Source organism: Chroicocephalus ridibundus, chromosome 2 (genome assembly GCF_963924245.1).
Source record: "Chroicocephalus ridibundus chromosome 2, bChrRid1.1, whole genome shotgun sequence".
Taxonomy (NCBI): Eukaryota; Metazoa; Chordata; class Aves; order Charadriiformes; family Laridae; genus Chroicocephalus; species Chroicocephalus ridibundus.
In genome coordinates, this window is record NC_086285.1 from 63,673,276 (window position 1) to 63,682,958 (window position 9,683).

Sequence of the window (9,683 nt, forward strand, 5' to 3'; positions counted from 1 at the left end):
AAATTTCTGCCTAATATCTAATCTAAATCTCCCTTCTTTCAGTTTAAAACCATTATCCCTCATCCTATGGCTACACTCCCTGACAAAGGGTCCCTCCCCATCTTTCCTGTACTGCAACGTTGCTGTAAGGTCTCCCCGGAGCCTTCTCTTCTCCAGGCTGAACAGCCTCAACTCTCTCAGCCTGTCCTCACAGCAGAGGTGCTCCAGCTCTCAGACCATCTTTGTGGCCCTCTGCTGGACCCATTCCAACAGGTCCATGTCCTTCTTGTGCTGAGGACTCCAGAGCTGGACGCAGCACTCCAGGTGGGGTGTCATAAGAGCAGAGTAGAGGGGCAGAATCATGTCCCTCGACCTGCTGGCCACGCTGCTTTTGATGCAGCCCAGGATGCGGTTGGCTTTCTGGGCTGCGAGCACACATTGCCGGCTCATGGTGAGCTTCTCATCCACCAGCTCCCCCCAGGTTGGTGGATGATTCTTACACAGAGACAGGCCAGCCCCATGCAGGCATAGCTATGCACAGAGGCTTCTGTCTGGACCAGTGAGTTCTCTTGGAAGTTAAAATAAACCTGGTTGTGGCATTTCCATTAAAGGGCTACCCCAGCAAAGGCCTTGCAAACTGTTCCCCAAAGACAAGCATGGCTGCTGCTGGAGCGTCAGGAACCGCTGGTCCAACACATCGTCTGAGGCCTCTGCTGTGCCAGGCGGTGCCTTGGGGACACTAGAATACGATTGAAACGTCGTGCAGTTCAGTGTTAGGTCGATGGGCAATTTTAAGAGGAGGTGAGCAAAATTGATTACACCAATGCGAGACTCTGGACTTGACTTTTTCAGTGAAGTCTGTGACAAAAGACTGCAGGTTTCCACATGGAATCGCTTTTGCTATTTAAATAAATTTGCACATTTTATCTGTATAACACGTGTTAATTACATGAAGAGTGATCAAATTACTGTTTTCTCAGGCCAGGATAAACACTAATAGCATTAACATTAAATGCAGGCCATTTTACAGTAATACTTCATTAGGGATAGGAAGACCGGTAAGACCCGCTTGTATGCTTTCTATCATGTTTTCCATCATAAGGCGACGTGTCTTTTTGGTGGCACTTCCAATGTGAGGAGTTATTATAACATTCTTCAGCTTTAACAAAGGGTGATCCCTGTGAAAGGAAAAGAAATACGGAGCTGTTCACTCACAAAGAATCTGTTATTTCGTCACCTGAAGGGAGCCAGGGAAATAGTTAAAACAATAATTAAAAATAAAAACTAATTGCATCATCCAAGCATACTCAGAGGAGTTGAAACTGCTCCCTAGCTTGTGGGTTTTTTATGCAACAAGTCCTCCAAATGAGTCAGTGTGAATTTTGTTTGGCTAGGATGGAAGGATTGAGGACACCGTTTCAGCAGGACTAGTGCACATACGTCATGTGCTCCTACATGCTCACAAACTTGTACTTAGTTTGAACTACACACATACACACTCATTTATATTTAACTTAAATACATGTCCTACCTTGGCAAAGGTTCAGGATAGGTCACATCCAGAGCAGCTGCCTTAATAACTTTGTTTTGAAGGGCTTCCACCAAAGCATCCTGATCCACAACCAGACCTGGTTGGCAGTAAGAACGATACCCTTATTTTCATATTCCTCACTGTTCCCGCACCATCCTTTTGGGCATGGTGGTCAGGCAAACAGCAGGGCTAGCAATGTTCACAAAGCAGAAGCGGCAGCAGAGAGAGGGTGGTGAAGCGGGAGGAAAAAGCTTGGGTAGGTGCATCAGAGTTGGACAGCCAGGAATTCTGAAAGGCAGTAAGTACACATAAAACAAAGTACAACGCGAGACTTCGGGGTGGCCTGTGCCACCTTGATGTATGTTAGAAACAACACTGCCCTACATAAATGAAAAGCTTAAGTAGGAGATTATACAAATATACACGGGCTCCTGACACTCCAAGCTCACTAGTGTTTTAGAGACCTACTTGCTCACAATTACGGAAATGCTTAAATGTTTTGCTGAGACGTGACCGCAGACATCTAAATAATCTAATAATTTACCGAAAATTTTGGAGTGACAGGCTCTATATTAGAGTTGGGTTTTCCCAGGACTTTTTATGCCAGCAAACCATAATGCAGTTTCGTTTATTCCGCACCTTACCTCTGCTGATGTTAATGAGAGTAGCTGTGGGTTTCATCAGCTCCAGCTCTCTCTTCCCAATCAGTTTGTGTGTCTGTGGAGTCAGGTTCACAGACAGCAACACAAAATCAGACCGCTGGAGTAAATCATCTATCTTCTTACAGTAAATAGCTCCAACAGCACTTTCTTCATCCTTGTTTCTGAGGGGGAAAACCCAAAATTAAACCCCAGTAGTAAGCAACAAGAAAAAGTTCAAATAACCACTAGAAAAAAAAAGGTTTCTTAAATGTTTTCATCACTCTGTACTGCAAAGCAGGTAGCTAGGTATCTGACTGTAACGCAATAGAAAAATGCTAAGCTGTTTCCCACAACACCAAGTGCACTATAGACAAACGTGCAGTAAATATACATGTGAGGATGGAAAGTAAGAAATGAGTATCCTGCAAATGCACTGAATAAATAATAAAATAAATGCATTTCTGTCACAGCTTCTCGTTGTAACGGAGACAAAACAGACCTTCCGTGGAGCTGCAACCAGCTTTACCTCTGATTCCGGTTGTGGTACAAAATCTTCATTTCAAAGGCTTTGGCTCTCTCGGCCACTTTGTAGCCAATGGTGCCCATTCCCACGATCCCCAAGGTCGCCCCAGAAAGCTCATCCCCCAGCCAGTCAGCGGGGAAATACTCCGTGTCAGGGGAGACTGCCATCTGATAGCCTTGGCAGAGGGAAAAGAAGGAAAAGTGCCATGTAAAGCATAACCCGATTCCTGGAATCATTCCTTTTTTTTTCCCGCTTACTTTTTATTATAAGATAAGGCAGAAGCAGAGGAGCTGCAACATAATGTTATTGCGTTTCTGGACAAGTGAATAATGCTGAACTCTCAATGTGGCATCTGACATTGCTTTCTTGCTTAGGATAGAAACATATCCAGCCCCTCTTTGGCAAGGTGAGGGCAAAGCAGCAACCTCCCTTCGATGCACATCAGACCCCTGCCCATCATCTCTCTCTGCCGGCAGTACAGATTATTGTGCCGTTGAAATGCAACTTGGCAACACAGCTTCTTACTCATGGTGGTTCATCAGCAGGGCTAATGAAACTGGCGGTGCCGTGGATGTCACCTACACCGTAAATACTGAATGATGCAACTGATGAATCAGTTGTAGTACCATTAAGACTTTCAGTAAGGCCAAAATACGATTCCTAGCCATCTTGATACACCAAAGTTGGCAAGAAAAAGAAACACAGAGGATGGTGGACAGGTTTTTCTGGACTGCATGTTCGTAATGACTCAGGTACATGCCAGCTTGGCAAAGACAGGTTTCAAGCCTTCTTGAAAATACCTCCTTTTAATCCCTTTTTATTAGAACTTGAAAAGCAAGACCGCAGTGAACAAGCAGAACAAGTAACTGGCTACAGGCTGAGGGAGAAGAGGCCTGAATTTAGGGCTGTCTGAAGAGGAACACATCTACCTTGCTGATACGCCTGTTTGGAAATGGTATGCACTACCTGCAAGTTATTGTCAACATGACAGATTTGTCTTAACTTTTTCCTCATCCCTGTATTTTCTCATATTTCTACTCTTAAGCTTACCTTTGCGTCAGCACACGCTTTCTAACCGCATGTTTTGAAAAGTCACCTTTTCTACAAAAAGACTAAAACCATTTCAATTATTACCTTCCACAAGCCTCCTGGAAGATGCCAGCATCAAAGCCATCCCCATGTCTGCAGTGTCAGTGGAAACAATAAATGGAGTGTTGGACAGTTTCACACCATAGCTGGAGAGGAGCTTCAGGTCCAAGTGATCTATTCCCACTCCAGAGTTTGCAACTATCTTCAAGTTAGGCAAGCTCTGGAGCAGCTCTTCATTAATAACTGGTTTGTGATACCACATATAAATAGCTCTGATCTTTTCAGTGAGAAATTTCTTGTTTTCAAGATATTCTTTCATGGTGATGAGATGAAAGTGTTTCTCCAGAAATTCAATGTGGTCTTCGTATACTCCATGCTTCCCTCCTATACAGTCAATTAGCACATAAGGCAGTTCCTGACCCTCCATGCCCTACAAAAGCAATGAGAAACCAAAAGGACATCAAGTGACCCATTACACCTTTTTTGAAAAACAGGAGTTGATTGGCTCCATTCCGTGCTGTTTTCCCCCTTGATGACAGAGTTGGCTAAAGATATTGACTCCCGCATGCAGAACTTTTCTTCTGTTCTTTCTGTTATTCAGAAGGATGTTCAATTTTTATATCATCTTGTTAATAAGACAAGAAAACATTGTTTCTGGAACACCAGCTATGTTAACACTTAAACAAAAGAGCTACCAGATGTTAGTCCTGTTTGATATTCAATATTTAAAGGACAAAGTCTTGATAATTTGAGAATGTGGCCATGTGAGTGGAAGGGTTATTTTTTAGCCCCGAAGTTCCATCTTTGATTGCCACCTATGCAACCATATTAAGTAATTAGAATGAATGAGATTATCCCAGGAAAAGTCTTGTTGAGTATAACAGATCTATAATTTGTCAACTATGGACTTTGGAGTTATTAATTTGCTTTCTGAACATAGGTTTACGCTTTTTCCCCTTTGGTCTCCTTCAGGGTCCTGACAGCTCTTCACTCCACCAACTCTGGAAAGAATCACAGAATCACAGAATGGCAGGGGTTGGAAGGGACCTCTGGAGATCAGCTAGTCCAACCCCCCTGCCAAAGCACGTTCAACTAGAGCAGCTTGCACAGGAACACGTCCAGGCGGGTTTTGAGGGTCTCCAGACAAGGAGGCTCCACCACCTCCCTGGGCAGCCTCTTCCAGTGCTCTGACACCCTCAAAGTAAAGAACTTCCTCCTCATGTTTACATGGAACTTCCTGTGCTCAAGCCTCTGCCCGTGACCCCTTGTCCTCTCACTGGGCACCACTCAAAAGAGCCTGGCCCCGTCCTCCTGACCACCCGACCTTCAAGTATTTAGAAGCATTGATTGAAGTAGTTATAAGCATTGAATAAAGTCTCTTATCTCGGGTTAAAGACCATCACGCTGCCTCTCAGCTCCTTAGGATGCGCAGCCCTAGTGCCAGCGCTACAGAAGAGACAAGCGTGTGCTGTGCCCGACGCCAGCTGGCGGTGCTTTTCGCCGGCCGCTCACCGGCAGGACCCCCAGCCCCGGGGCTGCCGCAACACGGCGCCGCTGCTCCCCCACCGCCAGTTTGACAGGACCACAGCTCCCCCCTCTCCTCTCCCAAGCCCCCGGGCCTCCGGAGCGCGGTGCAATGGATGCTTTCCCAGGCTTAGGGCGGGCTGAGCCCTGTCTGAAGGCGTGTGCAGGTGTCCCGGCGAGCCTGCAGGTGGGACTGGAGATAGGAAGGAGCCGGACCGGCGGCCGCAGGGCTCTCTCCGGCCCTGAAGGAAGGCAGAGAACGGGCCAGATCGCCTCCCATCCCGCTGACAGCCAGGGCGGACCGTCGGGCGGGGCGCGGAGACCCCCGGGAGCCCCCCGCGCCCCGCACGCCCGGTCCCACCTCCCGTTGAGCCGCGGCCACCGAGGCGCGGAGGACCCCCCGGGGGGGCCGGCACTCCCGGTGCCCCGGGCCGGGGGGATCCCGCGGCGCCGCACGCAGCACTCACCACGCCGGCCCCGCTCGCCGCCGCCGCCGCCGCCGCCGGTCCGTGGGAGGGCGAGGGCGGAGCGGGACCGCCCCGCGCTGGCACCGCGCCGGCTGCCCAGGCCGGGCCGCCCCCGGGGCCTGCCGCCGCCCGCAAAGGTGCTCCGGCGGGCCGGCGGCTGCGGGGAGGCGGCGGGAGTTGCCCCCCAGACCCCTCGGGGGAGCCGGGAGAGAGCAACAGGTGCTCACAAGTAGTTGTGTGCTTGTAAAAATGCGTCGTGTCTCCGCGCTGTTACTCGGGATTTTGCATTAACGTCAAGCACGCTGTTTTTTCCACGCTGTCTTTGAGTACTGGCTGTGGCCTGGGCTCTCTTTGGTCATTACACTATTTAGAATCATAGCATCATAGAATGTGCTGGGTTGGAAGGGACCTTTAAAGGTCATCTAGTCCAATCCCCCCTGCAGTAAGCAGGGACGTCTTCAACTAGATCAGGTTGCTCAGAGCCTCATCAAGCCTGGCCTTGAATGTGTCCAGCAATGGGGCCTCCACCACCTCTTTGGGCAACCTGGGCCAGTGCCTCACCACCCTCATTTTAAAGAACTTCTTCCCAATGTCTAACCTAAACCTACCCTGCTCTAGTTTAAAACCATTGCCCCTCGTCCTATTGCTTCATGCCTTTGCAAACAGCCCCTCCCCAGCTTTCTTGTAGGCCCTCTTCAGGTACTGGAAGGCTGCTATAAGGTCTCCCTGTAGTCTTCTCTCCTCCAGGCTGAACAACCCCCAACTCTCTCAGCCTGTCCTCATAGGAGAGGTGCTCCAGCCCTCTGATCATCTTTTTGGCCCTCCTCTGGACTTGCTTCAACAGGTCCACGTAATTCTTGTGCTGAGGGTTACAGAGCATATTCCAGTTTGCACGTGGTCAGTTGTCTCTGGCCAGCAGCCACCAGTGACGTATCTCATTGCACACATGAAGGTCTTTTCCAACCTCAAAGATTCTAAGAATGCCTTCAAAACCTCTCTTCAAGGGCTAAGCAACTGGGGCAGGGGCAGGTGCTCAGTCACTGCAGCTGGGTATCTCCACTGCAGGCGGTCCTGCACCTACCCCAGCTGAGAAATGTGTGAAAAATTTGCTGATAAGATTACTCGAGCTGTAAATCCCCGGTGATGGAGGCTGCCAAGTACCGCTTCAGTACTCTGTTCACAAAACCTGTGCAGGCGCGATCCCCCTTGCCATGCAGGTGGTCAGCAGGCATTTGAGAAGATGCCTGGCTCCTGTGGTGGGAACAGCTCGGGAGCTGGGAAACGCTGGTGCCGTGGGCACCGGGGACCTCTCTCCTTCACTTCACAAAATACCCAGTAATTGCGCAGTGCTGTGTCTCTCCTGACTGCTGTAGTGCTTTGCAAAAGAGTGACTAATGAAAAGATAAAGTATAATAAAATGTTGTAATAATTATACAAACCCATAAATTGTTATCCTGGTGATGATTTTTAGTATCATTTGCCTACATGGATTTCAAGTTCAGACAGTTAAACTTTAAAGCAAAAATTCATTAACTAGCAAGATGGAGTTACAGCATATTAACTGGATTCTTAGTTAAGCCTACTTGAATTTTCTTCTTTAAAAAAAAGCAACAAACCCTAAAATACTTGCACATTCCCTGTTCCACATCAACTGCTTCCAAGTTTGCTGATAAGGCATAATAGTTGATCTTTTAACTGACTGCTCACCTTACAATACCTGAGATAAAGGACCATTGTAAAGCCCCTCTCAAAGACACAAGTCATTCTTGCTGAGCATGAAGGAAGTCTAACACATTTTAGTAGTGAAGGTAAAAAAAAAAAACAACTTTGGAAGGACGACATGGTAGTTTTTCCCTTTTTATATCAAATCAATAAATTTGAATGAAAAAAATGAAGGAGCAATTAGTCGGAGGACCCAAAAAAAATAATAGTCAAAGGACTGTTACTCTTTTTAAGCAAAAATCCAGGGCATACATATCAAATGTCAAGAAAATGAGTGTGTTGCGTGGTTAGATGTGGAGAGAATCAGATGGCTTCAAAGTTTTTTTTGTGTAACTTTAACATCTAATTTCAAGTTATGGTTCAGGAGGAGATATATCTGTACAGAAACATATTTGACAGAAAAAGTCATTCATATTTGAGTGATTGAAGAGCTGTTCGAGTTACCAGGACACAGAACGTCACAGAGGAGAGTGTGGACAGCAATAAAACAATGATTACCGTAAGCTAAGTCTAATTAAGGTAAAACAAGATGAGTGTTGCACCAGTGCGCTATGATGTTCTAAGTAGATGTAATTTGTAGATACCTCATAGACCTTCGTGTAGCGTGTTAAGCTGAATTACTTAGTGTTGCAGTGTACTGTTCATCTTCTATTACGGAAGGGGATCTACTGTGCCAGCATTGTGACAAAGTTCTCTGAAATAAATGTCTCTGGGTATGGGGAGAGAAGAATTGCACAGTCCGTGAACTTCATTCCCATTATTAAATAATTGCCATTGGTGCCCATGTAATACTGCAGGGCAAGCTGATGTCTGCGGTGTTAATAAGGTGCTTGCATAATAATTGTTTCTTAGGATTAGACTTTTGAAGTATTGCATTAGCCTAGAAGACTTTTGTTTAATGTAATGTAATACATTTCCCAGGTGGGATGCTTAAGTACAAAACTGGATACGAACATATATTTCCCGTGTCTACATTATTAGAAAGCAGTATTATATGTGACCAGGATTCATAGGACAAAAAAAGCGGAGGCAGGAAATGTATATTCACGAGTTTGTTGTTTCAGGCAAGGGCAACCCAAGCGATGCACTTGTTTTCACTGACTCTAAACCACCACAAAGTGTTACCACTAAACCACCTGCTTGCCCTAGGTACGGCCAGCTTTCCCAGCAGACTACTGAAGCAGCACGTTGTGCCAGATCATGTACTGTTTGCCCATCAAAAGGTTTCAAACAAATCTGAATCAATGGGGTGAACTCTAATGGATCGCCTCTTTGCTCATGTGGCTGCTGCATTTTTTGATCCATTTTTAGCAATCCTAAGATTGGATGTAGTGTGTTTTCCAGGCACAATCTAAGCAGAAATGTGAAACAGTGTCTAGTAAGCACAAGAAGGTTTCCTTAACTGTATGCCAGTTAATTTGATACTATTCAATAAACATGTATAGATTAAGGAAAGGCATGAAACAAAGGGTCACTTTTTGCAATGTAATTTGAAAAGGGAGGCAGTTGCTTCCTGGAGACATTTTGGGAAGCTGTCCTTCAAGTGATGATTTCCAGTCTGGGGAATGCCAAGTCGTTAGGCAATGTATGTGAGCCAACGCCATCACCCCAAGGACTGCCAGGTATCCTGTTGTCTGGGCCTGTGTCTTCCTGTCTAAAGCACCCCACCGGCAGGGAACGCTTCTGTAAATAATCAGCCCAGATTCTCGAAATATCTGCAAAAGCAGAGGTAAAACTCCAAGCGAATGCCAAGCATGTTCTATTGTTTTACATAGAAGTGAAATGAAGTACTTGTATCTGATTTTATGTTCACTGCTTCACATCTGGAGAAAGTTTGCATGTGCAAGACCTTGTGTGTTTTCTCCAGTTTTAGGATATTGATCTAATAAAAGGTGTTTTTTTTTCTTCTCCCTGCTATTTTAGCTTCTTGTCACTTTGTTTTCAGTTATGTAATTTATCGCTTAGCCTTTTATTTTGAAAGAATAAACTTCTTTTTGTCAAGGTCATACAGGTGACAATGGAAGGCACGCTGAACGCCCACACCTCTGAGAACAGGGAGGTACCTGGGACAGCCTTGAAATCGTTGCTGGCTAACTTGCTGCTACTGAAAAGCTGCAACATCTTGTTTCCCTCAGCTGCAAGAATTGGTAACATCATCCTATGATCAACTGGTGGAAGGGAAGTGTCTTTTGGCAAGCACCTGCTGC

At 46.3% G+C, this 9,683-nt stretch overlaps 1 protein-coding gene across 4 annotated transcripts; it reads right to left on the minus strand.

Annotated features, from left to right (window-relative positions):
• Window positions 1–788: 788 nt before the first annotated feature.
• Window positions 789–6,387, minus strand: LOC134511565 (probable 2-ketogluconate reductase). Of its 4 annotated transcripts, none has more exons than XM_063325730.1 (6): window positions 6,363–6,387; window positions 3,809–4,193; window positions 2,678–2,849; window positions 2,155–2,333; window positions 1,511–1,607; window positions 789–1,157 (listed from the first exon to the last, which is right to left on the minus strand). In XM_063325730.1, exons 2-6 carry the CDS (start codon window positions 4,188–4,190, stop codon window positions 1,004–1,006), a joined length of 984 nt encoding a protein of 327 aa, XP_063181800.1. In that variant the 5' UTR covers window positions 4,191–4,193; window positions 6,363–6,387; the 3' UTR covers window positions 789–1,003. The 4 variants fall into 4 exon arrangements, with proteins under 4 accessions (XP_063181800.1, XP_063181803.1, XP_063181804.1 ...); XM_063325733.1 differs by lacking the exon at window positions 6,363–6,387 and adding an exon at window positions 5,649–5,759; XM_063325734.1 differs by lacking the exon at window positions 6,363–6,387 and adding an exon at window positions 5,276–5,300.
• Window positions 6,388–9,683: the final 3,296 nt, after the last annotated feature.

Excerpts from the sequence above, each read along its gene's own strand:
- LOC134511565 (XM_063325730.1), bottom strand. The coding sequence starts at position 4,190 with ATGGAGGGTCAGGAACTGCCTTATGTGCTAATTGACTGTATAGGAGGG. Across the intron at positions 2,850-3,808 it reads TTCCAGGAGGCTTGTGGAAG|GCTATCAGATGGCAGTCTCC; the intron begins GTAATAATTGAA and ends CCCTCTGCCAAG. Across the intron at positions 1,608-2,154 it reads TCTCATTAACATCAGCAGAG|GTCTGGTTGTGGATCAGGAT; the intron begins GTAAGGTGCGGA and ends ACTGCCAACCAG.